This window comes from Nesoenas mayeri (genome assembly GCF_963082525.1).
Source record: "Nesoenas mayeri genome assembly, chromosome: 1".
Lineage (NCBI taxonomy): Eukaryota > Metazoa > Chordata > Aves > Columbiformes > Columbidae > Nesoenas > Nesoenas mayeri.
In genome coordinates, this window is record NC_137541.1 from 180471761 (window position 1) to 180499752 (window position 27992).

Below are 27992 nucleotides of genomic sequence, written 5' to 3' on the forward strand. Positions count from 1 at the left end.
GGAAAACGCTGTCTTTTAATATTTATGTAAATCTCTGGCAAACATGGAAGGCTGTAGCACCCTTCCAGCTCTTGGTGACAGATTTGAAATCTGACATGAGGACTGGAGCGGTTATATTGGAGGTGTCCCTTTTGCAGCCCCCATGAAAAATCCACCCACATTCGGTCAAACATCTGAAGACATACTGCACTTTGCGCATTTTCAGTAGGTGTTTGCTAGGCCATGTCCACATTCTTCTCATTTCCCACTGCTGATCATACAATGGCACCAGCTTCTTGGGACATGAGCAAGAGTCCTGCTCCTTCTTGCCCTTTCCCTGCCCCATCCTACAGATCTTCACAGCAACAGAGACCACAGCCATGACCTACCACCATGGGTTATCCTCAACAGAGAGATCAAACAGCAGAGTCCCAGGCATTACTTTAGGAAACAGCTGATGAAGGATGGCAACATGAGGACACTACCTATCTGCTTTTCTGCCCTTTTCCTAAGGGAATGAAAACCTAGGAATTTACGCAAAAATAGCAGTGTTAAAACCATGATCAATGCTGCAGAATTTAGGAATTATTACAACTATGTGGCCAGTAGTAATTAAAACTATATATCCATGAAGGCCAATCTCTAATTGTGACTGACCTGGTCACATTTTTTCCCCCATAGTAGCTTTACTATAATTAACATACAAATTCCTCTTTCTGCCCTTTTTCTCTAGAGCATCACAACACATTTTCAAACCACAGAGAAAATTCTTCCTTTTATCTTTTTTTTTTTTATGATTCTCATTACTACAGTAATCTGTATGATAAAGGATACTGTTATCCACGTATATTTAAAGGTGGAAAACTAAGATAGGAAAAGATTACCAAAAAAATCTACAAACATTGAGCGAGCAATTCTAACACTCAAAACTTGTATTTCTAAGAGGCTTTGACCTACAAAACATGTTCTGTACATTGAGAGCAAACAGCCACTGACTTTTGTTCCAGGTGGACAAGTTCAGCATAACTGCAAAGCAGATCCCAGGGACTCAGGCCAGGCACCCAGAAAAAACAACAGCCCACGTGTGAAAACTTTTCTGTTTACATGGAAAACCTACTGGAAAGGCAGGGGCTGCAAAATCCAACTCTCCAGCTGCCTGAGGCACGAAACTGCCTCTCCCTCTGGGTATAACCATCTGCCTTGTTCACATCACCTCACCGCTACACCATTGGTGGATGAACTTGGGTGATGGTCCATGACCTGAGCTGGCCGTGAATGACGGCTGCAGATCCCGTCCCAGGGACGGCACCATCACACACAGGCCCAGTGCTGCCAGATGAGCCCGGCATTTTTACAACTCCTGAGCGCTTTGCCAACATACCGGCAAGGCAGGGCTGGGCAGAGAAGTAGTCAATGTATAGAATATAGAGTATATAAAGATCAGCTGCATCCACTGGGTGGCAGGCACGCTTCACAGGACGCAGATCCGTGCATTTACAGAGGTATATGAACGAAGCCTCTTAAATACTGAGCTTGTTCCCCGTCTCAGCAGCAGCAGCAACTGAATAGACGTGGTTACAAAAAAAAAAAAAGTCCCACGGAGAAAAATTAACACATTCAGCCTTCATTTTACCACCGGCTTCTGGCCCGCAGCGTTCAAGCAGCCCTGGCGCTTGGTGGTCCGAGCTGTGTGGACATGCAGTGCCCCACGTCACTTCTGAAGGTGGGTACCCTGATGCGAGGCAGCAGGGACCTTGCAAGGGTCTCCAGAAAGTCTCTGCTGCACTAATTAATGCGCAAAGATCGATGCCTGCAGAGGCCACGCCTTTGAACTCTTCCCTAATATAATGAACTGGGGGGAGGGAAGTTTTTTTGGACTAACAGCTGTAAATGCGTCCATGTGCATAAGCAGCTAAGTTTTCGAGCTCAGAGAAACAAAAAAAGCTAGTATTTTCCACGGATTTCCACTTAACATCTAAGCAGAATAATTTCAAAATTAACTTAAAAGATGTCTCTGGAGAAGAGGCCGTCGACCAAGTTTCAATCCAGCACATATTTTTATAACCAAGTTGTAAACTACAGAAAAAACTACAGTTCTAATGGAAATGCTGACAAACGCATAACTGCTGCAGTTAGTTATGACAGTCTGACCACAAATCCTCCTCCAGGAAAAAGCAACATTACTTCCCCCCTCCTTTTTAAAGCAAGCTGGGGCAGGGGATGTGCGATACGTACGGGTACCTCTGGTTTATCTTTCTACTGTGAATTTAAGCAACTCCTATTACACTTATTTCCCACATGTTGAATAAGCCACCCCCTGTTTTTGCCATAAACAACCAGAGGGCCTCTTAAACCCATGACTCACTCCGCAGGCTTCTCCTCCACCCTTGCACACAACTACAGCAAAAGGTTGCCAGCTCTAGCCGGTGAATTAACATTATTTTTTCCTTTTTTTCCTTTCTTTTTTTCGCGGCACCGTCGGGAAATACGTCGCACAGCGCTTGGCGGGGGGTGGATACAAACCCGGGGTGACTTATTTGTGGGGGGAAGCAGCTGAGAGGAGGCTCCTGCTGCTTCACCAGCCGCGGCCACCCGGAGGCGGGGGTGGGACGAACGCCCCCGGGCGGCAACACGTGTCGGGGGTGCCCGTGCCCCGTCCCCTCACTCCGGGTCCCCTCCCCCGCCGCCTCAGGAGCACACGCCGCGGCCTCCCCGCGCAAGGGCGCGCGGCCGCCAACCGCCCCGCGCTGGCGCTCCCGGCCCGGCCGCGCGAAGCCGCCGCTGCCCCGGGACGGCGGGAGCGGCAGCGCGGGCGGGGCGGCGGTAGGAGGTGGGGGGGGAAGCGGCGGCACCGCGGCACACGCGCTGCCCGAACTCCTCAGAAAGTTGGCAGGGGCGTCCGGCCACCACCGCCACCCGCCCGCCCCGGGCCCGCCGCCGCCGCCCCAGCCCCTTCGCACCCCCGCTCTCCCCCCCGCCACACCTCGCGTCTCCCACCGCCGCGGCGGGGCAGGAACAGCCGGGCACAGGGTGCTGCGGGCGCCCGGGCTCGAACCGGCAGCTCGGCGCGGCTCGCTCCCCGCAGGGAAGGCGCGGAGCCTCCCCGTCCGCCCCAGCGCGGGGCTCGCCGCACCCTGCGGCGGGCGGCACTCACCCGGCGGCGGCGGCGGCCACTTGTCCGAGCGGCTCCCTGCAGGGCGCTCGCCTCTCCCGGGGGCAGAGGAGGAGGAGCGGGCGAAGGCAGGAGGTGGGGAAGGGCGGGGGAGGAGAGCGCGGATTGAGCCCTGCCGGCTGCCGTCGCCGCGTTCCCTCCCCTCCGGCCCCGCCCAGCGGCGCGGCGCGGCTGGCTGCGAGCGGCGGGGAGCGGCGCGGCGCGGTGCGGTGCGGCAGCGCGGCCGGGGAAGCGGCGATGTGAGTGTTGGGGGCCGGGAGGGAGCGGGCAGCGCCGGCCGAGCTCCGTGCGTAGCGCCCCCCCCGCCCTGTGGGCCGGGGCCGTGCTCGGGCAGCGCCGGCAACGTGCGGGGCAGACGCCGGTGGGCCGGGCCCGGCCCCGCGGGCCGTGCGGAGGCCTTGGGCCGGCGGGCTGCGGCTGTGCCCCCGGGGCTGCCGGCGACCCCCGCCTCGCTCACCGAGTTGTTTCCCTCTCGCTCTGGTCTCTGCTCCCTTCCGCCCTACCCCCGCTCCTGTTTGTTTGTTTCTGCTGCACTTTCGGCGCCTTATCTCTCGCAGACACGCCGGCCGGCTGCACCGCCCGCCTGGGGCGCCGGGCGGCCTGCAGCGGGGAGCGCTCGGGTGTCGGTCCCCCCGGCCCCCTCCGACCGCGGCCTCTTGGCGCTTGTGGGTGAAGCGTGTGGAAAAAGAAAGCCGCGGTGTCTTAGTTTCGCTGGCCATGGCGACCTTTTTTAAGTCTTTAATTAGAAAATTTGCGTTAATGCCTTACTGCATTTGGGGGAGGGGGCGTAAAAATGCTAAACTTTGGTGTTTTATTTAATAAGAATGTTATATGAATGGGATTTGCTCGTTTCTGTTACTTTTCATTACAGCCTAACTTCCCTGCTGAAAAAAAAATCTTAACCAGATCAAAAATTTCTTTAGAAAATAAACCATTTTGATGGTTTCTGCGAGCCTGTCTTGCAGATTGATACGATATACAGCAGCGTTCTTAATTTTAGTTACTGCTAAAATTATACCTGAACAGTGTCTTGACCCAATTTATGTTGCTGGTTTTTTCTGCTCCTTATCGTATTCTTCTTGGCGTAACCCATATCCTTGTGTATCTACAGCTGCAGACCTCTGCCCTCAGTAGATATCCCTGACTTCAGATATTTAACTTTTGAAGCCTGACTCAGGCAGTTCACTTCAGGTTCTTTGTATAGGGAAGAAACACGGACCTATGGAGTTCAGTTTGCTTCTCAGATGCCAATTTAGGATGGAAAGACTGGTGTTTTGGAGATGACAGTCTCCCTCTGTTGACATGGAAAACTCAGACAACTCGATATCTCACTTTGTAGACGACTAAAATTAGGGGAGATGAGCTCTGTGTTTGCAGAAGTCTGCCTGTCCTTGTGCATTCCTGTATAGGGTTCAAAATATTTGTAGTTTTATTTTTCAAATTACATAATTTACAATTTGAAAAAGAGATCTGGCAAAGCAGATCCATGCAAATGATCTTCAGCACCAATGCAGGTCAGACTGAGCAGCTTCTGCAGACTCCGCTTTTGGCTCAGATTGTATTTTGGGACATTATGATTTGTATGTTGTTCTGTAGGGGCCAATATAGTAATAAAAACAGGCAGCCACTCGGTTTGTAAATTAGAATTTACAGAAGGATTACCAAAATATAGTCAATTTGAAGGCCAGAAGAACTAAAACCTTCACAGAACTGCCCTATTTCATGTGGATAAAAGTCCCATCTAGTACTACTCTGTAGGACCCCACATATATATTACGTGATATATTAGAAGGCAAACAAGCTAAGGTTAGGTAGGACAGCCTCATGTACTCGATGTGTCTGGGATGCTGTTTTCTTAAGTCCTTATTTTTAAATACCATTAAAAAAAAAAAATTAAGGATTTGTATCTAAGAAGAACTTTTAGGATAGGATTAGTGCAGTACGAATGAATGGAATTGCTGTGAATTATTAGAAGCATGGGTCACTGGGACTGTGGCACTGGAACCTACTTAATGGTACAAGAAAACCTCTTCCTTTTTGCCCTCCTTTCCTGCCAATTTTAGCATTGCATTCTTAGGTCTTGCCAATACTGGGATAGTTGAATTAGAATTAGCTGTTCTGGAATGGCTTCCCATGTGGAGGAGGGTCTGTTGTGAAATATATGTGATTTTTTTTTTCTTTCATTCTTTCTACTTCTTTCCATTACAGAACTATTATTTTTCTTTAGAAGTATGCAGTATTCCCAAATAGCATTTATTAGTATTTGAGGATACTGTTTTGTTGAGTGGCTGTTACAGAACAGCCACAATGGCTCCGAATTAATTTCCTTCTGTAGTCAGGAACTTGAATCTGTGTTACTTACTTCACACACCTGTATTCAAGAGGATGATGCATACACAGGCTGTTCAGTGCTCAAACCTGCAAGAAAGCTGGAAGGTATTAACTTTGTGTAAAATCTCCAGAGGTTGTAGATATTAAAAACAAAGAACACTGCTGAGCATGTGTATGATGCTTATTCCCCTTTAAAGACTTATCATTTGGATAGCTATGTCCCTGATACAAACCCCGCTACATCCCAGACGAATTTCAAGTTTGTTGTTTCAGAATAGAGCTATTCAAAGCAAATGCCTCCAGATTTTGTTTACATGGCCAATTTTTTTTCTTGTCTTCAGAGACACCTGAAACAGCTGTTTCTTTTTTTTCCCTCCCCACTACCTCCTTTTAATTTCAGCCAATATGTGGTAAGAACAAAAACCTCCAGCTCAGTTTCAAAGTAAAGGGGTCTCAGCTGAAGGTAGCTTCTTTATGAGAGTTTCTCGAGCTTCCCTATAGAAGGAAGGCTAACTGTACCACCTGTTAAAACATTAATGACACTGTAAGTTGTGAGGAGAAGCAGCTCCAGGTGGACGGTTTGGGATCCTGGACCCCAGTACTGCTGGAATTACTCTGCAGGTCACTCTCTGAACGTTGTTGACAGAACCTGTCCCTTTGGTGTGCTTCCAAACGTGTGGTTCACATGCAGTAGGAGTGTGTAATGCTGTCATTGTAGCGTAGGCTGTGTGATTCTCATGGATCAAGAAGCAAGCTATGCAAAGCAAAAATACCTGAGTTTTGGAGTTTTCTCTCTGAGTTTCAGCATTTTCATATATTTTGAAATGGTGAATGTGGTGGGTACTGTTAATGCAGAGCTGCTATTTGTTCCTCCCTGTCTGATCACTCCTGAAGTTTTAAATGAATTTCAGAAATCTGAAAATGGTTGTAACATTGATTCTATTTGCACTGTACAGCTGTTTGCAGCAGAGTTCATAATTCCATTAAAATTTCAAGAAAATGGTTTGATGTTCACTCCCTCTTTCTCCCTTCTTCCCCTTTAGCCCTCTGAACTGTTGCACATTCTGCCCAGGGTGCTTTGACCAGTAAAAGTTGAAATAAAATCACTGTTCTTTAGGAGACATGCATTTCTTGCAAGTTTGTACAGGATTACCAACTGTGGCTGAAAGTTTATAGCAGTGTGTCTACAAGTTGCCTAGTATCCATCTGTTTCAGTCCCACTCTGTTCCCTGTGTGCCCAGTAGCAGGTTGCCAAGCTGACTTGCAGCTCTGGAAAACTGGGCTCTGAATGGGACTTTGTCAAAACCCTTTGGGGGAGGTAGAGCTTTGCAATAAAACTTGCACAGCTTTCAGAGTTGGTGTCACCAAGCTCCTGTTTGGATAGCCACGCTGGAGTAAATGTGTACAGTGCTGAAGTCTCAAACCTGGATGAGCCAGGTTTTATGACCTCCGGGCTGTGTTAGTGAAAGGAAGAAAGGTGGTTGTGGTGGTCATAGCTAGCTGGGCAGCTTTCTGGTCCTTGGCAGGTTGGCCCAACTGTAAAGCTGAAAACAAGAATCAAGTTGAACTGTACTGATGTAAGCACAGGCAGAAGAAAAAGGAGTCTTTAGAGCTGTACCATTTTTACTGCAATGACTTCTAAAAACAACTATTTCCCTTGATTTGTACACAGTTATTCTAGTATAAAAGACCTCTGTACCACTTAAACAGCATCTACTCTCAAGCCTGTATTTGGCAGATTAATAAAAAAATCACATACTTAAACATTGTCATCAACCTGGATTAACTTTCAGGCTTGTGACCAGAGCCTGTGAAGCACTTGTAGCATCTCAGGAAAGTGGGGTCTCACTTCAGTTGCTGCTTCTTTCCAAACACTCCTCTTTGGTTTGCTCTCATTGCAGCACCATTGATGCTTTGCAGTCTCCATCGTTGTTACAGTGGCAGATGTTATTCAGTGGATATTTCAGCTGAGCTTGCTCTTTTTTTGAGCGGCATGAACTCAAGGGGAAAATGTTTATGAGAATTACTCAACGTATAACACTCCTCATGCCAATAAGTCACAGAATTGGGATCATAATTTACACAACTCCATTAATAATGAAATGCAGGTTTTGAGGTTTCCAGGTTATCAGGTCTTCTGCACAGAGTATCATTGACATTTATTTTAAATGTAACAGCAGAGAGCCAGCTCCGTTCTTTATCAAAACCAGTAGGAGATGAAGACAAAAGGCTGCTGTCATCAAGACCTGGATTAGTACTAAACCCAGGTGTGCCCTCAGGTTCTCCAGCATGATTACTCTCTGTGTAGCTACAGAGGTTTATGACACATGTGATGCCCAGTAGCGTTTAGGAGAGAAATCAGTGGAAAATACAGCTGTGAAAACACAGCTAGTCACACTCTCAGGTCTTGAATTTTGGTGGGCGCAGCTGTACAGTGTTAATTTTAGCACTTACACTTGATTGTGTTGAAAGAAAGAGCTAGCCCTTTTAGGTTAAACCTAGAAATATGCAGTTGTTCTTGCACCTCCGAAACATTTAGTGAGGCTCTTTTAAAATTTATGTGTTTTCTGTCAGAATTGTTCCATTGCCTAAGGAAGGTTAACCCACCTTTTAGCTGGAAAGTTGTCTTCGATGATCTAGAAGGATTTAGAGACAATGTAGGAGCTATAGTTCAAATAGGAAAAAGGACCTAGAGGTATTTCTGAGCTCTGAGTTTCTCACTCCCACTCAGCTGATTTTCCAGCCACAGTTCAATTTCGCAGGCTTTGGCCTTAGTACATTTTGATATGTAAGTCTCAAATGCCTTTTAATTAAATGTGTGACGAAGTAATCACCCAGTTTTAAAGTACACCATTTAGGGATGAGCAGATTTCTGTTTAAATCAGGGAAAGCCCAGCTGCTGCTTCTTAGCTTTCCAGAAAATTGCTTGGAAAGCTACACATTCGTAACATAGTATTGCTTATAGGTTGATATATTTTTGCAGAGCATATCCTTCATACTTACGCTTTTAAGTAATTGTAGTCTCTTATAAACTATATTTTTACATTAAGCACTGGTGGGAGAGTGTATTTTGAGATCTACTTAAATTTTAAGAGTTGAGGCAATCGGGTCTGTTTCTGTTACAAAAGATCTGCTTGCACATGTCACAAGGTTTGAGGGTGATATTGTTGTGCATGGAAGAAGTTTTGGTTTTATTGAATAAAATGTCAGTAAGTATTTTCTTTGAACTCTGTATGTTGATCTTCAGACAGAAAGGGAAAGATTCATTTTTTAGACTGATCCTTTTTAATGTTGTCAGTCCAGTCTTGGTTTTGTTTTCTTTTTGCCCCTCATCCCTTTTAATTTTAACGTAAAAACATAGAAGTCTGTTGCTGCAATGTGTTCTGTTGGACCAAAGCATTTAATCTATTGCTGCAAGCAATGAGAAATGGAATTATTTCTGCACAAGCCTGGCATTAGAAAGCATTTTTGATGAAGAAACGGTCATTGGAGGGATTGTTTTATTGTTAAATACTTTTATGAAATAATTTCTGAGCTCTGAAGAGTTTTCCCTGAGTTTCCTCACACATATGCAACTTACCTAAACTGCATGGTTCAGAAACACTCAACATCTTTACACTGAAACATCCAAGTAATTTACTGCTGTGTCTGTGACCCCACAGGTCAGAATCCATTCTGGGATTCCCCACAGTAGCTCACGTTGTCCAGAAGTGCACCCTTGTGTTGCTGAGCTCACTGTGTCGTACACTTAGAAACATTTATTGCATGCATTTTTAAAAACAGTTCCCATCGCACTTTTCTGACAGTTCTGTGTTTAATTAGGGTATCTAGAGCTTATTATTTAGCTTGCTTTGTCTAGTATTTCTGTTTTTTACGGCATCACGTCCGTTGCAAAAATTTTGCATTTTTGGGGGGGTCAGGTGGGCACAATCCCAGCACCGAACTGTGCTTTATGGGACACAGTAGTCAATATAACTATTCTTGCTTTATCTCCATACTTAGTTTAAACAAAACAAAACACACACACACACAAGAAACCCCCCCACACCTTAGCACTGAGTCACCCAAAGAAAAACCTTAGCACTGAATCACCCAAATATAATTTTGAAGCTATATATATATATATATATATAAAAGCATGTGGTTTTGATTATTGTTTCAGATTATACTTTTTTTTTTTCTCTCCCCAGGGCCGATTACTGGAAATCTCAGCCTAAAAAATTCTGCGATTACTGCAAGTGCTGGATAGCAGACAACAGACCTGTACGATGGTCTACTATACTATGTCAATTATTTTGAAACACTAGGAATTTAAATCACAGGCTTTTAAGATCACTTTTGATACTCATCTTTTGATGCATGACATTTGTTGTTTAAAAATGCCTTCGTAATGCTTGTGATATTCAAAATATATTATGTGAGAGCCAGGTACCTGCATACAAGATGGTGTGTGCTGTTCTACTTGGCAGTACGGATAAGAATGGGAATATCTGACCCTGCTTTTTCTGCAGATTCTGTAACTTAACTTTTGATCTGTCTTTAAACTTTGTTCCTAGCCCTCATATGCATAAAGAAAGCAAAACCTGGCATATGTCCTGTTTGTATATGGTAGGCCTGGTCCAGCCAGCACTCTTAACCATTTAAAGTAGGTTTCTTTTTTTCATTTTACACAGCCCACAGAAACATCAGTGGGTCACAAAAAGGTGTTTCTGACTTGCAGGTGCCTTTTTCAGACTACGAGACCCATTGGCTTCTTATTTAGAAATAGATTTTGCATTCCTGACTCAATGCCAGGGGTGCTCATGGAGCTGAGCTTCATCTGCTTTACAGTTAGATACCTGCAGTTCAGAATGACAAGCATGAGCTAATTGGTTTAGGTCTCTTTTTGTAGTCACTGGAAATAAATATATGGTAAAGGGAGAGATTTGGGTAACTTCCAAAGTCTGTCTTTAAATGAGATGAATCATACCTGGATGATTCGGTTTGTGCAAAGAAGTTCCATGGTCACTAGGTCAGGCTTAGGCACCTAACATTTGAACACCTGAATGAGCTCAGATTTTTTTTTTTTGTGAGAATCACATGAGGACTCCCACTGCTGTACCTGTAGAGCTTCTGAACTCCTCCAGTTCCTTCTGGCTTCAGTCCTTCTGGCAGCTTTTTGGCTTGCAGCCTGTTCTGTTGTCCTTAGGTACCCAACTCTCCCACCTTGCCTTCTCTTCTCTCTCTTTCAGACCTGCAGGCTAGTTTAAGTTCATGGAATATTTGTGGAGCATGGCATGATCTAATTAAAGACCATAGCTAATATTTGGAATTCTAAATAAGGCATATGTTTTTTTAAAAGTTTGCATGAAAACTGAGAAGTAAAAAAAAATCAAGGGATGATACTTAGAAAGAATAGCATGGAAACAGAGCTCAGAATCGCTGTTACTTGTCTCCAATATGTGTACTGAACAGCGTTATTTGAAAAATTTTAAATCTTATAAATACAGACCATGAAATTTCATTATAGCATTTTGGAGTGTTACTGATTTTTTCTTAATTTGTAGATTGTTTCTCAGTGTTCCTGAATTCCTGTAGCCATTTTATAGCTGTAGTGTTTGCAGTAAGTGTTTTCAGAACAGGTTACATTTAGACTTGTGCAACTAAGTTTAGTATAACTAAACTTTAGCTAACTAAAATTAACTAAATTAAAATTGTATAATATGTGGTTTTTTCTTGCTTTTAAGAGCATTGACTTTCATGAAAGAGGAAAGAATCATAAAGAAAATGTGGCAAAAAGAATTAGTGAGGTAACTCATATATCTTATTTGCATGAATACTAATTTTTAATCTGTTTCATTATCATCTTTGTCTAATTTATTCTCCTGGGGTTTTTTTTTGTTTTGTTTTGGTTTGTTTTAGATTAAAAAGAAAAGCTTGGAAAAAGCAAAAGAAGAAGAAAACATGTCAAAAGAATTTGCAGCAATGGAGGAAGCTGCAATGAAAGCATATCAAGAGGATTTGAAAAGGCTTGGAATTAAGCCAGGTAGTTCATATAGCTGCCAAAGGATTAAAGACAGAATTGAAAGAATATTGAATAGGAATGTTTTTTCTTAAATTAGGTTCTGGGAACATGAGAGGCGGCCTACAGGACTGTGTTTGCTCATAAAAAAACCCAAACCAAACCAAAACCTCCCAAAAAATGGGAGTACGCAGATTGCCAGTAGTAGGAGTTGCAGTACAGAATGTTTTTAGCTACAGTGTCCTCTTGTCCATGGAACAATCCAGTTTGGTGTAGAAAAATTAAACAACGTGAAATGAGCTGTAGTCGGTGCTTTGAATCAGCGGTGCAGCCTCCCGTAGTTTATTTTATATTTCACTTTTGCCAGTTGGAGGCAAAAGTTCCTATTGAGAAGGAGAGTTTGGGTTCCCACTGGTTTCAGACAGTGGAGATGAGAATCTCTTACTCAGCTTCCAGTTCAGCAAGTACCTTTGTTCTGTCTATGTGAACATGTTATCCTTTAAAAAAAGTTTGTAGTTTGAAGTTCCTGTAGAAACTTGTCATTTTCATAAGTCTTTTATTTTCTTGTTGTTGTTGTTTAATTAGAGCTCATTGGTCCTTACAGTTTTTATGTTGCTCGTTTTTTGATATTTTGACTTCCTTTTGACACAGTAGTATTGCTACAATGCAAGATTATGTGAATATAATCTTTTAAGTTTACCTCTTATGAGTGTAATACTCATAAGAACAAAATTTCCTGTTTGCTGTTGCTCAAGAGTGACTAATACTTAAAGTCAGATTATTACTCTTTTTTTAAAAGGAAGTATTATTTTCTTTAAGATGAAGTAGGTCCCAGTTCGACACAGAGTAAAACACAAGGTAACACAGTGGAAACTAAAGTAAAGAAAGAGAAGAAAGAGAAAAAGGAAAAGAAAGAAAAGAAAAAAAAGTCATCTCAAGACACCTCAGCGCCATCAAAAAGTGAAACGAAGGAGTGGGTGCAAGGGCTTTCTCCCGAAGGCTATACATATTACTACAACACAAAAACTGGAGGTAAAAACTAGTGAGGAGCAAATGTAGATTTAAGTTATTGGATATACATGAGAAAAGTCTACCTTCATCTCTTTACTGTTTTGCTCTCTCAGTAGCAAGCTGATGACTACAATATGAACAATTAGATGGAATTTTGATATTTAACACTCAGGATTTAGGCATCCAGAACTTCGAACTGGTTTTGCTGTTCATTAACAATAGGAGAATGCAGTAATTCCAGAGTTCCTGGAAATGTTTAGCCTTTCAGAGGTGAAGTGTATAAAATATAGCTTTGTTCTTCCTAAAGGAGCTTACTCGTTGGGAATGTGAAATAAATTGACTGTGCCCAAGTAAAAGAAAGGTTATGGATTATTGTTATTATTTACCTTAGTCTTTCCTCATATAAGATAACTTCCAAAAGGTAAAAATCTTGTGTGTTTAGTTTCTTCTGGCCTGTGCTACCATTTAAAACAAACAAACAAACAAACAAAACCCACACACTTTTTTTGTACCAAAATTCCAGTTATCCGTGTATCAGTCATAGTTTTACAGAGTTTGGAAGGTGATTATTCCCAGAAAGCCAACTGTAACTGTAACTTTGGTTTATTGTTCATACCATAGTTTGATCAAGGATGTTTTATATTCCATTGAGGTGCATCTATATAACTCGTTTGTATGTGTGCACATAGCATCATACCCTTTAGATCTGTTTTTTCTAAATATTATTAAACATTAACAGAGTTGAAATATATTTTTGTTTTTTAAGAATCACAGTGGGAGAAACCTAAAGGATTCCAAGGCAACTCTCAAAACTCACAAACGGTAATCAAATACTATTATTCATACTTTTCTTTGCCCTTGTAAACACTTATAAGAAATAAGCCGAGCAATCTGCAAGTCTTCTGATTGCAAAAGATAAATTGTTTGCTCTTAGTAAACTTAGGAAAGCATAATTTGAATATATAGAATATTTTATGATATGCTGTATGAGAACTGAAAATTTACTCACCTGATCTTTTTTGGCTAATTTGTTTATCAAGGGAAGAGAAGTGATATAGTGGTAGTTGTGTTTTTACAGAATAAGCGTTTTTAAGCTTCAGCCCATAAAATGTAAAGCTTTGGAGAAATTCTGAATAAATTCTGTTCAACCTTTTGTGAATGAAATATAATTTAAAAATTCAAATCATAGACATTTGAAATAGTTAAGACTCTTTTATCTTAAGAAACAGTGAGATTGAATTGTCAGATAGTTAAAAAAATAAGAAGAGTACTTGTTATTTGTTTTTGCTTTAGGATGCAGTTATGTGATGACTTGTCTTTTTCATGGGTTTCGTATGGTCATGGAACCTATGTGTAAGCAATCTTTTAGCATATTACTTTATTTTCTGTATTTAAGGCACAGGAAAACTTGCAGAATAGTCCAAAGACAGAAAGATTTCTTATTGTTATTATTATAATCTACTTATCACTCCAGGATTTTTGTGCTTCACAACATTACAACACTTAAGTGATTGTTAATTCAAGTGATTGTTAAGTGATGTTGCATTTTCCCATGTTCAAGATAGGCATCATAGGTACAGTATGATTTACAGTCAGCATTGTTGGCTAATGTTGGATTTTATGCTAGAGATCAAAAAACCTGCCTTTGTCGGGGTGCTTGACATTCTGTAGCTCTGTATTGTCGCACCTCAGAAGGAAGCCTATGCTTGGTACTGGGTTACTTGGAATCACAAGAGAAAATGGTTATAATTCTGTATCTTTTTAGGCAATTGAATCAATTCACAAAATGTCCATGAGGTCTTGTCTGCCTGTTAAGGCAGTGTTTTATCTCAGAAATGCAGGCTTTCTCCAGCCAGTGTTCATTCCCAAGAGACCGCACGCTTCGCTGCCCATCATACGCTACTCTGGCTTTCAGATTCCTTTATCCTGCAGTTTTGCACAACTTGTTAACCAGCACTTCAACTGTATCTCTTCAGTCAAGGCGTAGCTTTGCAATATTTAAAGTCAGGCTTATTGTAGCCTTCCACTGTCCTGTGCCTTATTTTGTATGGTCCTTGGTGCATATTTGCCCAGCTAGTTCAGGGAGTAAAGACACCACAGTTTAGGTTAGTGCTTTGTGGGCTGATTTCCTTCCATCAGCTCTCCGTGTAATTAGTGAAATGCCGGTGCAGGGGGAGCAGATGGAGGAGAGAAGGAGCTCCCTTCTTGGCAACAATTTGAAGCTAGCTCATCTGGGCTATATCATAAACATACACCTTTGGCCTCAGCTATCTCTCTCATGCCAGATGTCTGTATTTTACCCTTCCTCCCTCACCCTGGCTCAGTGACTCTGTGGTGTCTAGAGTTATTTTCGCGGTTGCTAAAAGCAAGCATTTGATTGCTCCCGTATTTAGTCTGAGCTAAAGATATTGGGAACATTCCAGTTCTCTAACAAGGACTCACTGCCCAGAAATTAAAGGGCATGCTTGCGAGATGTAGTGCAAGTGAGATTCACAGGCCCTCCTTATTTTAGAGCATGTTAGATTGCTGCTCAGACTTTGCAAGAGGTGGAGAGAACAGAGTAAAACAAAGGCATGTTGTAGACTACCTGTAACTTCATTTAAATTGACATTATGCTTGTTAGCATTTGTGTAGTAGGATACTTGGTATGCCTTGTGTCAAGTATCTGCTGAAAACCTCGAAGAACCACGTCTAAAATTCTCAGGATCTAGCTCTAACAAAAAGGGTAGGTTGTACTTAAGACTAGTTTTTCGTCCTCTTTCTGTTTACATAAAATGATTTTTCCTTTTGCTTCTTTTGTTAAAACTAGCACACTGAAAATTCTAAGAGCAAAACCTTGAGGGAACTTGCTCACTGAATACTTTCTTGCCTTTGCCTGCTCTGAACCTACTGGTACAATTTTTCCTGTTTACAGAGCGAGTGCAAGAACGTTAACTTCTGATTTTGTTGTGTTTTTAAAAACAGTAACAAAGTTTAATTAGACTATTAAGTAAATATGTAGGTATGTGTGTGGAAAAGCCCATCTGTATGTTTCTGTATACACACACATGGACATTTATTAATGCAAAAATAATGTATGGTGAAGCTGCATGGATCTTCTGTCTATATGGGGAGCAGGAGGTACTTAAGGAACAGTGAAGTACTATGTGTAAGTGTTGGTGAAACTTGGGTTCTTAAGGAAGATCTTAAGTTATGTGTAATGACTGATTAGCTGAGGCTGATTCTGCAACACGTGTTTATTTTAATTGTGCATCCACAAAGCCACACCAACAACTTCTGCCATGTTTCGTATGTATTTATTCATCAGTAGGAAAAAACAGTGCTATGTTGAGATCAATGATTTACTAAAGAAGTAAATTTGTTGGCATGCATTCCTGCAAAGTTTGATTCTTCAGTTATTTTTGGTGAAGATCTATTTTGGGATAAATTTTAGAAGGTTTTTTGTTTGTTTGCTTATGTTTAATTTATGATAGTATTAATATTTATTGGTACTAGTTTTCTGTGACTCTCACAAAACTCTGAGTCTTCCAGAGAATTTTTTGCCAATCTCTACTAAAGATAATGGCACGAACAGGAAATTACAACCTCAGGGGTGAATACTTTAGAAAATAAAAAACATGTAAGATATTGGCCTATATATAAAAATTGGAACTGTATGACAAAATTTACTATATTGCCTCATAATAATTATCCACTGTTTGAAAAAAAAAAAGTATATGTGCATTTGCAGTATATTAAGTTAAACAAGTCAATCTCATTTGAGTCAAAGGGGTATTTTCTAAAAACTTTAGGGGTTCACGCTTTAAAACAGTAAAATTATAATGAACAAAAATTACTCAGGGGTTGAATAGTCTTACAAGTGATGCTTTGGCTGATCCTTAAAACTCTTTTTTAATTAGCTGCTATATCTTTTTCTTAGACAGCAGAGTGGGTAGAAGGTGTCACTGAAGATGGTCATACCTACTACTATAACACACAAACAGGAGGTAAGGAGAGCTTGTTTTCCAGTTAGGCTCTGTTTCAAAAGTCAGAGTCTTGAGAGATGAGTTTTGTTCCGCAAATAACCACATTGTAAGGCCATTACTAAGTTTTGTATTTTTTAAGCTGTTATGTTAGTTGAAGTATACTTGTTGCTTAAGTCAGTGCTGGATTTATAGCTGTATTGTCAGTGTGTATTGCATTTGTGCTTCATATGTTTTTTTGATATTCAACTTGTAACTCTAAAATATGAGTTAGTCTTTTCTACATATATATTGCAATTATAGTTTGGAAACCAGAAAGGGGCAGGATCTTGTTTCGACAGGTATGTAGGACTGAATAAAAAGCTCCTAAACTTTTCCTCTTGTTGACATAGCATTGATAAAAGCGTCCAGAGTCTTACCTCCTACATCTTTTCCCAATTCCTTTCCCTACATGGGGAACTTTGTGGTAACTCCTCCAGAACAGGCATCTGTTTTCTAAATCTGTTTGAATAATTTTAAGGTCAGCGATGCCTCTCTGGAGAGCAAATGATTTTATGCTGGCTATGAGTTTTCCTTCTGCTGTTAGGTATGAAGTGGCATTCCTGATGATGGCAAGAATAGAACAAAACCCCACAGCCTTTCAGTTTTTCAGCATGCCACTCCCCTGCTCAAATGATTTGCCTTTTTTTTTTTCCTTTTGAAAGGGAAATGAGATGCTGGTTATTTTTAAACATTGCCTTCTAAGTTCAGATACATTTTATGCCTTTGGTTGGATTGTTTTTTAAAGTTCTTCATGGACACATGACACACGTGAAGAATGTCTTTGTAATCGTATTTGGTAAAACTTTGGCTTGTGAGATTTTAAAGTGATCCCTTGCTTTTATATAGCTGCAAGTATATTGAAAATGCTTGAAAATGACCTAGTGCTAGTGCTAATCCCACCCTCTGGAAACAAGGCAGATAGTTAACCAAGGGGACTGATCATGGTGTCTCATCTTGGGTGTGTAATATAGGAGGCTAGTGTCACTAGGCTTAGCTCCTGCTACAAGTCCTGCTTTGGAAGGCTGTGCCCTACTCCACTGGCTCTGTGTGGCATCGAGGAAAGTGAACTTTCTCAGTTACTGGTCTAAAGCTACATACATGACAGCAGTACCCTTAGGAGGCTGTTTTGTTCATTCGAAGCCAGTCATTGCCGGTTTCTTACACCTTTACTTCTTCGAGATACATCTAGAAGCATACCTGTTAAATGTTATTTTCAGTTAGGGATTTCTTTGGAAATAGACAAAATAATTGGAAAAGTAGTAGTTTTATTACATGTGAAATCTTATATAAAATTATAGGTTGAAAGTTGGTGTAGTTTTGTCTTACTGTTACTAAAACCAGTTTTAAGACCACTGACTCAACTTTTATTTAAGTATTTCCTCTCAATATATTTGCTGGAATACTACCTCCTCATTGAAAATGAGGTCATATCCTGTAGATACTTCCGTGTCTTTTCAGAATAATGTTTGTATTTCTTTCCTTACTTGACAGCTCTTTAATTAAGAGACCTAACATTACTGAGCCAAGTAGCACAGGGAAGAGGTTTGTCTGCCCAGAGAGCTGAGGCTCGCGGTTGGCGTTCTTCACCTCACCCTGTCTTTGTAATCAATGGACAACTCAAATCAAATTGGCATCTCTAGAGGGCAATTTGTTCTGCGTTAGCATGAGAGGGACCACAGTCTTGTGGATCGCAGCTCACCATGCATGATATTTTTCTTTTCAACAGCGAACTCAGCTGTCATGACAGTATCCCTGCTGGGAAGTGAAATGTTATCTTTCTGATTATGTTTACTAAAACAAACATAACGAACAAAGGCAGAAGCCTTGTGCTAAATTATTTGCTGCATTTTTGCGTAAGGCAGCACTGCTTCTGGAAGGTAATGTTGTCAAAGCAATGACAGATTGGAGTTAGAAACATAAATAATGTGGTTATTCAAATATCTTGGACAGTATCCACATGGGAGAAACCAGCTGGTTTTGTTTCATCTTCAAATGAGAAGAATCAACATGACAAGGATTCTGACTCAGACTCAGAAGACAGTGAAAATGAAGCACAGAGTTCAGAAACAAATTTCAAGGTAAATTCTCTCTTCAGATTTATTTTACATAGAGTATTTTCTAGCATAAGATGATTTATCTCTTGTGGTAGGCTGTACTCATTGTAATGTGGTCAAACCGTATGACTAAAAGTAGAAGTTTGCACTTGTTTGAATAGCAAAATGAATCTTTATTCAATTATTTGGCCCATCGGTGGCACTGTTGTGGAACAGAAAGCACGATCTTGCCTTCATTGAATTCTGCAAGAAACGTGATGTTCTCTGAGAAAGGTCACTGTCATCTCTCTGAAATAATCCACAAAAATATGTGAATTTCAGTGTGAGGTATGACTTCTAACCTACGTTGGTAGATGTGACTGCCGGGAGACCTTCAGGGAATGCCAGTGACTGAAAAGGACATGGTTGTAGTTTCCTTATTAATTGAGAAAAACATTGGCAGCACATAGTATGAAACCTGTATCAATTATATATTTAAAACTTAAGATAGAAGGTGTGATTATGGCTCTGGTTGGGTCAGATAGTGTGTCTGAAACTGGTAGTTCAGAACAGACAGAGACAATGTAAATATCAAACGTATTCATAGACAGGTGTTAATTCTAAAATATCTATTTTTGTATCAACGTGCATCATTAGAAAATACTTTTAGGTATTAGGTGCAAAGCGTGTGTATCTGCATGCACAGAAAGCTGTATATGAATTTTTGCCTCTTTAAAAAAAAAGCTAAATTGTTTTATAGTAAGTTTGTATTGGCTACTCCTTGCTAACTTCAGCCTTGATAGATTGGATTTTCCAACTTTAACTTTTTGTAACATTTAAGATTTTTTTGTTAACTCTGTATGTGATGAAAGCTCAAGGAGAGAAATTTATATACTTTCTTATAAGTTTAGCATTTCAAGTTGCTCTTGGTTGAAAAGTATGAATAGTAGATAATAGCAAATAAAAGATGTAAAATAAAGCTACGTTGTGTTTTTATTTAGGCATTTTTGCTTAAGGTGGGTTTTTTCCTCTTTAGAGGAAAGGAGATAATGGTGACGAATCAGAGGAAGGGAAAAAACCTCCCAAAGCTAAAAAGTTAACTCCTTATGGGAAATGGCGAGAAGTTAAGCCAGCAGAAACTTCTGATAAAGAGAGGAGTACGTCAGCTTCCCCAGAAACCTCCAGTGATGCATCTAACAAGACCAACACCTTTGGAAAATGGAGAGCGCTTAAGGAAGCAGATGCAGAAGAAGAGAAAGAAAAAGAAGAAGAAGAACAGAAGCAAGAACCAGGGTGAGGATCTTTTTACTGTTGTTATTTTCATGATACTTGCTTCCAGAATACTTATTTTCAAGAGCTGAAGCTTTTTCTTGTGAATTCTGGCAGAATTAGCACAGCAGTGATTGGAAACGTAGCCCAAACACACTTCTTTGCGCAGTGATTATTTAAAGTAACAGCTCTCCACAGTGGATACTGGTGGAGTTTTGGTTTTAGTGTAGAAGCTCACCATGAGTACAAAGTAATTTAACATGATTTAAAGGATCGTTGCCATCCGCCATTTTTCTCAGAGGCCGAGTATCAACTATATAAATGTAGTTAATCTAAGTTTGTATTCCTTAACATCATCTCCTTCAACAATCTGGTTCAGCTGCCTCAGGAGCTCTTGTGACTATGTCTTTGACTGTTTCCAGCCTTGAGCGACACAGGCAGCGTTCTCAGGGCCTCCAGCTTCCAGGCTGAATTCTGTTTCTTTCCTATGAGTAATTATAATAGTTGGGCTAACTATGCCTGCAGTTCAAGATCTATCTTGATTTTCTAGGGCCAGCAGCAACCTGATCCTGATCATACTGGGTTAGCATTGCTTTGAATTCTTTCCCTATGGAATCAATAGTTGCTGACATAATGAGTATGCTTTTTTAAACTCTGAGCAATTTCTACCTAAGCCTGATGATATTTGTCTGAGTTACTTACGCAATCAATGAACCATTTCTCGCTCTGTGGTGTTGTACTGACTCTTAACTGTTCACTCGGCCTAAAAACACTTCCAGTTTTTTGTCTTACTCTCACCCAGTATTGCAGTAAAAGACTTCTGGTTGAACTGTTTTTATTGCTCCCTAACTTCCCTCATTTCAAAACAAAGTTAAGCAAATACAAAATCCACCACAACCTTTTCTGCTGTCTCTATATGAAAGTCCTGGAGGCTCTCATAATGTGGTGGGAGACACTTTCTGTCATCATTTAAATAAGGAGAAGAAAGACAAAACGTGTAATCTAGTTATGCCAATTTTAAATCTGGAAGCTGTCTTTCCCTCCCATGTCTAACTGATCTACTGCAGATGTTTTGATGACACGCATCTGATCAGAAGTTTGGTTTTCTTTTGTTTTACTGCATAATGCGCATTTTCTTGTGATGCAAACTGTCTTCTGTGGGCAGTGTCTTGTTATGAGGCCCTCTAGAAGTCTGGATAAATTGGGTTTGGGAGAACGAGATCAGTCTTTTCCCTCATACTTACACCATTCAGCACATTTTAGTTCTGAATTATTCAGTTAATAGAGCTTTGACACTGTTGGAACTAAATTAAGCACTTCTTGGAGATGATAATGTCAGTTGATCGGTTCACATGACACCTCTTGTACTGGACCAGCTAGCTGCTCCTTGAATCCAGAGCCTATAAATTCTTTTTGGTTTTTGCCCAATAAAAAGTGCTTTAAGCTACTGGACCTTATATATGAGTCTGTACGTTAACAAACGGTCTTGATAAAGACACACTTGTAACTGAGCATCTCCCTTATGTGGAAAGGCTGGAGGAGCTGGATCTGTTTAGCATGGAGGAGACTGAGGGGTGACTTCATTAATGTTTATAAATATGTAAAGGGTGAGTGTCACAGGGACGGAGCCAGGCTCTTCTCGGTGACAACCAATGATAGGACAAGGGGCAATGGGTACAAACTGGAACACAGGAGGTTCCACTTAAATTTGAGAAGAAACTTCTTCATGGTGAGGGTGCCAGAGCACTGGAACAGGCTGCCCAGGGGGGTTGTGGAGTCTCCTACTCTGCAGACATTCAAAACCCGCCTGGACGCCTTCCTGTGTAACCTCATCTGGGTGTTCCTGCTCCAGCAGGGGGATTGGACTGGATGAGCTTTCGAGGTCCCTTCCAATCCCTAACGTTCTGTGATTCTGTGAAATGGCAGGTGTACATTATTTTCTTTTGACTGAGACTAGGCACGGTGCCCGCCATTTTCAGGAGGTTTACATTTTAGGGATACTGCAACAGTTGCATTCTCTTGACTTGATTTAAATCACATGGATCATTTTTGTGTGCTCGAGCTGATCCATGTCTTCCTTGAAGAACAGGACCTGAAACTAGGTGTAGTACATGAGCTGACATCAGACTAACACTCAGTAGTACTGAAGGGTTTCTTGTATGGGTTGACCAGGAACACAAGGTGTATCTTTACAGTAGTGTTATGCTGGTGGGATCCCTGATGGACTTGTGATTTAGATCATTGTCTGCAAACTGTTCAGTTGTTCTCTGTCGTATGTTTGTGTCACAGGTTATTCTTGTAGAACACAGTGTTTTGCTGTTGACCTCCTAAAACTGATTGGTCATTTTTAGGCAATCTCTTTGTTTTGTTCAGATCAGTATTAGCTGTGATCCTGTCTTCCAGAGCTGCTTCTCCCCACTTGGAGTCATTGGCTGATTTTCTAAGCCTCTTCTCTGTTCTGTCATATAGTCCCTCAGGGATGGACACCTATAGGAAACTACTCGAGTATTTTGGCAGTGAGCCATTGCCAGTCACTCACTGACCCCAGCCTTCTTAAATTTACATGCATGCCGCCCTCTTCTCTTTTACGGGATTACGTACAAGATGAGTGCTTGGGCCTTGCTATAAATTTTATAGAAAATGAGGTTTTAGTTTTTTACTTTTTATGCCAGCCCACACAGAAGAAACAAACGTGTTTCTTTTTCTTGATCTCTGTCATTATGGTGATCTTGGCTAGAAGACTGCATCTAACTCAAAACTGCTTTGACAATTAAATAGGAATGTTGCTGTCTGCAGTACACCAGGTTGTTTTCTCCATGTGGATTAACCCTTTTATGTTTTCCTCTCTTCTCTCAGTGATGAAGACGACCTGGAGCTTCCTACTACAGAGAGTGACAGTCTGCCGCCTCCAGTGATAGAGGATCCAGAAGATGAGACAGTGATATTCAAAGAGAAGACAGTCACCTCCCTTGGAGACCTGACAGAAGGGGTGCCAACATTTAAAAAGAGGAAATTTGAAAATGGAAAATCGAGAAACTTAAGACAGAGACTAAGTGATCAGTAATACTTAACAAATCATTTCAGATTCTGTTTAAGCTAGAGTGAATCAAAAGTTTAATATTTTAAACAGGCTTTTATAAAGAAAATGTTGGATAGAAATTAAGGATTTATAGGTATTAAAATGTGAGTTGTAATGTTTTTTATTTTATTTTGACATGATTGAGTTTTAGAATGGAAGTTTGTGTTATATTACTTGCACAGTATTGTAAATACAGTTATTTTTCATTTTAACCATGCCATCTAAGTTTTATTTGCTCTGTGTACACTGTTTTAAATATATTGTGTAAGGTTTTTTACTCCTTTTCTAATATAGGAGAACGTAGTAATCCTTAATCTGGCAAGAAAAAATGATGCAGATGTTTTATTTTTACAGAGGAACTGGATCCATGGCATGTACCAGAGAGTGAAATCATCCCCCCAGATTGTTTATCTGGAGTAGCTTCCCAACTAATGAGTAAAAATATTGTGCTCACTAACATTTGGCTTATCACTTGCAAAAGAGTAGGTGGTGAGATTGCCAACATTTCAAATAGATAATTTGAAAGCTGTTTTCAGAGGAGTTAGTCACATCAGTGCCACTCATTTCAAATGACGTTCTGAAAGAAATTATTTGTGTAGGTGCATGATAAGTGTACTAAACCTCTGCAGAAGGTTTAAACCTGTTGAATCTTTAAATAATGGCAACAAAACCACCCCTGTTGGAGTAGATATTTCTATAGTGTCTTCCTGTTGTACTTTGCTTTATTATCATCTCTATTTGAATTTTTCTTTCTTTTTTACACATCAAGTTTTCTCTTTTTTTTGGTCTTTTCTTATTCTCTCTTTCCCTGTAAAAAAAAAATAAAAAATCACCTGATATTTTAATGAAAAAATATTCCAAAGACCTGTGCCCTGCTACAGCAGACAGCACCTTTTTGAGGCCAATGGGTTTTGGCTGCTGTTAAGAGCACACTGAATAGTTGCAGAGTTCGCTGAGCTGAGAGGGGCCCAGTATATTGAAGCATCATCAGTCTTCATACCAGAGGGAGAGGAAAACAGAAGATGGATACACAAAACTGATGAGTGTGCTGTCCAGGCTGGCTTGGATGTTTTCTTGAGGGTTGTAGATTTGATTTCTTCATTTGGTGGGACTGGTCTGCATTTAGCCCCATCAAGATTCGTTGGTTTTGTAAGAATACAGCTGCACTTATCGCTTCTCCAGGTATCAAACAGCGCGCCAGAAAGTTCGAATCGTGAATCCATTAAAAAACATGGCTCTGTTCCCAAAGTTCACAGTGTTTTGTGCAGGAGAGTCTCAGTCAGGAACAGAGGGTGCAGTTCAGACCGTTGTCAGAGTCCAGCCACAGCAAAATAGAGCTGGTAACTGCTGAGCTTGAACTTCATTGATAAAATGACTGTTGATCTGTCAGTCAATGGAGAAAGGAGTACAAGACAGGGAATGTGGCTTATTGTGTGTTACAAAGGAAGCTAAAATTAATTTTTTTTCTATTCTGTGACATTTTCTGTGTGTGTAGAAGAGAATTAGGTATTGTGTTTAATCCCATGTGTTTCTTTGGCTTCATCGAGGTGGTTGTGTTTCTTCTGATAGATAGAAATGTGAAAGTCTCCTGTAATACCTAGCCCTAAATTGTCATTTTGAGATGCAGGATGCGTGCTGGATACTCTCACAGTCACAGATGCAGAAGTGTACATGTGCTCCACATGAAAGACCTCCCGTGCAAGGCCAGAACAGAAATCTTTCTAGTGAGGAGAGGTTGCCAGATTTCCTTTTCATAAACTTATTAAGCACTTTGTTAAAAAGCAGATTTTTCAGGTTTTGTTCCTATTCTTATTTCAACATTACTCCAGCAGCTAGGAGCCAGCTCTAACTTCCAGCCTCTGTGTTTGTGACCAGTTTACACTCATTTCCTCCCAACTTACTCAAGGATTGCCCTTCACCTAAGTAGCTTTTCTTCCTCTCGAATCCATCACGTCTTTTCTCTTGGGAATCAAAGCGTCCTCGTGTGATAGGACCTTCAGTGCTCCACCAGCACTTCTCTTCACCCATTCCAGCCTGAGTTTGCCGGGCTCCTGTGTTCAAGCAAGATTAAGGCCACGCCTGATGTCACTAATGCTTCCTTAGCGTATTGGAAATAACCCTTGATACGTCCCTAAACCACTTTTGCCTTTCACATGACTGCATCGTGCTGTCTGCTGTGGCTGCCCTGTGATTCCCCAGGACAACTGGCTCTTTCTGCTCCTCGGCCATTGCCGACTGCCGAGTTGACAGTGATCATGCTTTCCTTTCAAGCACTTTTTTTTTTTGCCTTACGAATTTGTTTTGTACTACTGTACTCATCCTGCTTATGTTACTTCAGGCCTGACGTATATTCGTCCCTTTATGATCTCTGTAAAATGATTTTATTGTTTATTAGTACAGTTTTATACAGTAGTACAGCTTTGTGCAGGCTCTGCTTTTAATATCCTCTGAGGACATCTTTCCCCTTTCAGTGAGGTTCCCAAAATATTAGCATCTTAAAAATGTCTTGTCACGTTGAAGTGGTCCTAGGCAGTGATTTAAGATACCTGTAACTAAATTGCTCCAGCAGATGTTTAAAAACATCTGAAAATAAAAGTGTTCAAAACTTGTTTCTTTGAGGAGCTGCTGTTAGTTGTAATATGAACCAAAGGTCTTTGTGAAGTACTGTGTTAAATAGACAAACCAAAACATTAAGAAAAAAAGATCATGTTTTCTTTTTTCACTGCTAGTAAAATTAATTTAAGTATTATACACTTGCTTTTGGTGATGTGATTTCTAACGCCTGCATTTCATAAGGAAATACAGCACTTGTCTCTCCACTACCTCTGAAAGTCACTTTGAGAAGTTTATTCTTTGTCCCTAAGTGTAATATGGGCCAGTTGAATCAAATTTGGTATATCCAAAGGCACTGTTTAATTTTGCACCTCGCTGTCATTTCATTTCCTTATTGTGTATCTAAACTAAATATTTTCTCTTCTATACAAAAATACTGTCTCGTGTGAGATTTAAGGCAGACGCTGCTTTCCCAGGACATCTGTTCTGCACAGATCTCCCTGCAAAGTCTTCTGCCTTTGGAATTTGCCATAGGAATCCTGTCGGTATTACCATCATTATGCTCCTCATCTGCTAACCCTTCCTTGGGCCGCGCTGGCTCTTGACAAAGGAACGTTCTTTTTACTGTTTCAGAAGAACAGCGTTTTCAGGAGAATAATGTTTTCTGACAAGTCCGTTTTCCATCATGCAGCACGTTTTTATCTGCTTGGCTGCTTTTATTGCAAGATCCTGGAATGAGGACTGCATCCTTGACTTTATAGACTGTCATAGGTATTATGAGCAATATGAGGAGGAGAGCTGAAGAGAAAGGGGGAGTCATTGCCATTTCTGCTGGTTTCTTTTGTGTGGTTTTTGAGCAAGTCAATTCACTCTGTGTTTTTGTTTCCTTGCCTCATCTTTCACCTGTGGTGTCTGTTTAGAGGGGCAGCTTAGCATTACAGGATGCTTCTCTTTGGTGTGTGTGGTTTTTACGGTAGAGCCTGCCTGAAATTGGTGATGCCTTTAGCAGCAAACTTATTGCATATACTAAAAAATAAAATGATTTTGTTGGGCATTTGTTATGTCAGGAGTTGTGCAGAGACCACCTGCTCGATTTGACCTGGGTTATAGAATAATCCTGGTTCCTACATAGGCTAAGACAAATTTTAACCTTTCACGTGGGAATTTGTAGACTGAAATTCAGACTTTCCCAGGAGGGTAAAGGTTGCTTTTTGTTTGACCCTCATAGAGAGAATCTGTGCTGCAGCATCATCTAGTCCCAATATTCAGATACAGGAAGTGTGAAGGCTGGTCATGACATAGATCTGAGTTAAATTCACTAATCTATGCATGTATAAAAACATTTCTCTTTTTTTTTTTTTCTTTAACCCCTGAAAAAGATGTTATTTCAGTGCGTATTTTGGCATCTCAGAAAGGGAGTAAAAAACCATTTCACAGCTTCATTTCTATTATTTGCTTTTCGAGTTGTGCCTCCCCTTTTTAGTACTCTTCTCCTTACTGGTGTCTTCCTCAAACCGTCTTCCTCCAGTATTCCTATATATGCAAACCTACGTGTCACCGCTGTGCCGCCTTTCCAGTGCCCACCGTCTCCCTGCCCCGCCGGACCTTGGGAGAGCTTCACGCTGTCTGACAGGGGCCACCGTGCCTGCAGAGCCCAGCTTAACACCGACCGCTTCTGCTGCCCGCTTCCAAGTACTGCCTCACCTGTTTTCAAACACCACACGGGCTATTTCGAGACCGAACTGCGTGTGCTCCGTTGAATTTCATGATAATTGTTTTCTCCTGAGACAGATTTCATTGCATTCCATTCCTCCTCCTTCAATCCTTTCGCTTGTTGGTACAAAAGTTGTCTGTTCAACCTTCTGCTAGTTGCTGCTGCCAGGCTTCGGGTCTGTTTTGTCAGCCGTATCTCTCCAGCGTTTCTTGTATCTACCTCTGAAGTCCTCTCTCCTTCTACCTGCTAAATTATTTAACTTAGGAATTGCGTTAACTATTTGTGTGATTAACAGATTTAGCTTTGTGAAATGTTTTGGGATGTAACTTGAATAGAAGTTTCTGTGCAAAGCAAAAAGTGTTGCAAATAAGCTGAATAAAAAAGGCTAGACTTGCCTAAGAGGATTCCCGGAGAATGTCAGCAAATGCAGATTTGATTTTCCATGTAAAAGCAGAGGTAGCCTATGTTAAAAACCAGCAGACAGCATCACAGAGACCAGGGGCTGAAGACAGTGGATTTTAATGGCTTGCTTAGCCAAAGATACAGTGAAGAACATCAGAGTGATTGAAAAGCACTTCTTTTAGTTTATAAGTATTGTCTGCAAAGTTAAACAGCTGGTTTCTCATTAACAGCTTCTGAGTTGCAATTACAAAATACTGGAAGCTCTTGGAGTTTATATGAGAATACAAAATAAAGCTTTCATTTGAACAATCTATATTACCGTTGTTTGTCTTTTTAAGGGGTTAGGACAACCTGAGAGATTTATGGGCATGTATTCTATTAAAAATGGGGCCTGGGGTAAATATAAACTAAAAGAGGTATGTAAATATGGAAATACTTCTTAAA

General features: G+C 40.9%; 2 protein-coding genes across 3 annotated transcripts in view; one reads left to right on the top strand and one right to left on the bottom strand.

Annotated features, from left to right (window-relative positions):
* ELF1 (E74 like ETS transcription factor 1) overlaps window positions 1-3192 on the bottom strand; it is a 92490-nt gene extending 89298 nt beyond the window's left edge. Inside the window, exon 1 of the mRNA XM_080355896.1 lies at window positions 3134-3192. The gene's annotated coding sequence lies outside the window, so the exon portion shown is untranslated. The remainder of the gene's footprint in view (window positions 1-3133) is intronic.
* Window positions 3193-3263: 71 nt separating this feature from the next.
* WBP4 (WW domain binding protein 4) lies at window positions 3264-27861 on the top strand. 2 transcript variants are annotated; one of them, XM_080355924.1, is made up of 10 exons: window positions 3264-3390; window positions 9673-9745; window positions 11209-11271; window positions 11384-11507; window positions 12303-12515; window positions 13261-13316; window positions 16414-16480; window positions 18449-18576; window positions 19568-19824; window positions 22657-27861. In XM_080355924.1, coding segments are annotated over exons 1-10 (1191 nt in total). In that variant the 5' UTR covers window positions 3264-3388; the 3' UTR covers window positions 22865-27861. The 2 variants fall into 2 exon arrangements, with proteins under 2 accessions (XP_080212050.1, XP_080212051.1); XM_080355925.1 differs by lacking the exons at window positions 3264-3390; window positions 9673-9745 and adding an exon at window positions 10650-10670.
* Window positions 27862-27992: the final 131 nt, after the last annotated feature.

What these genes read in the sequence shown, in the direction of transcription:
- WBP4 (XM_080355924.1), top strand. An exon ending in CTACAACACAAAAACTGGAG is followed by an intron (nt 12,516 to 13,260) that starts GTAAAAACTAGT and finishes TTGTTTTTTAAG; the next exon opens with AATCACAGTGGGAGAAACCT. An exon ending in GTTCAGAAACAAATTTCAAG is followed by an intron (nt 18,577 to 19,567) that starts GTAAATTCTCTC and finishes TTTCCTCTTTAG; the next exon opens with AGGAAAGGAGATAATGGTGA.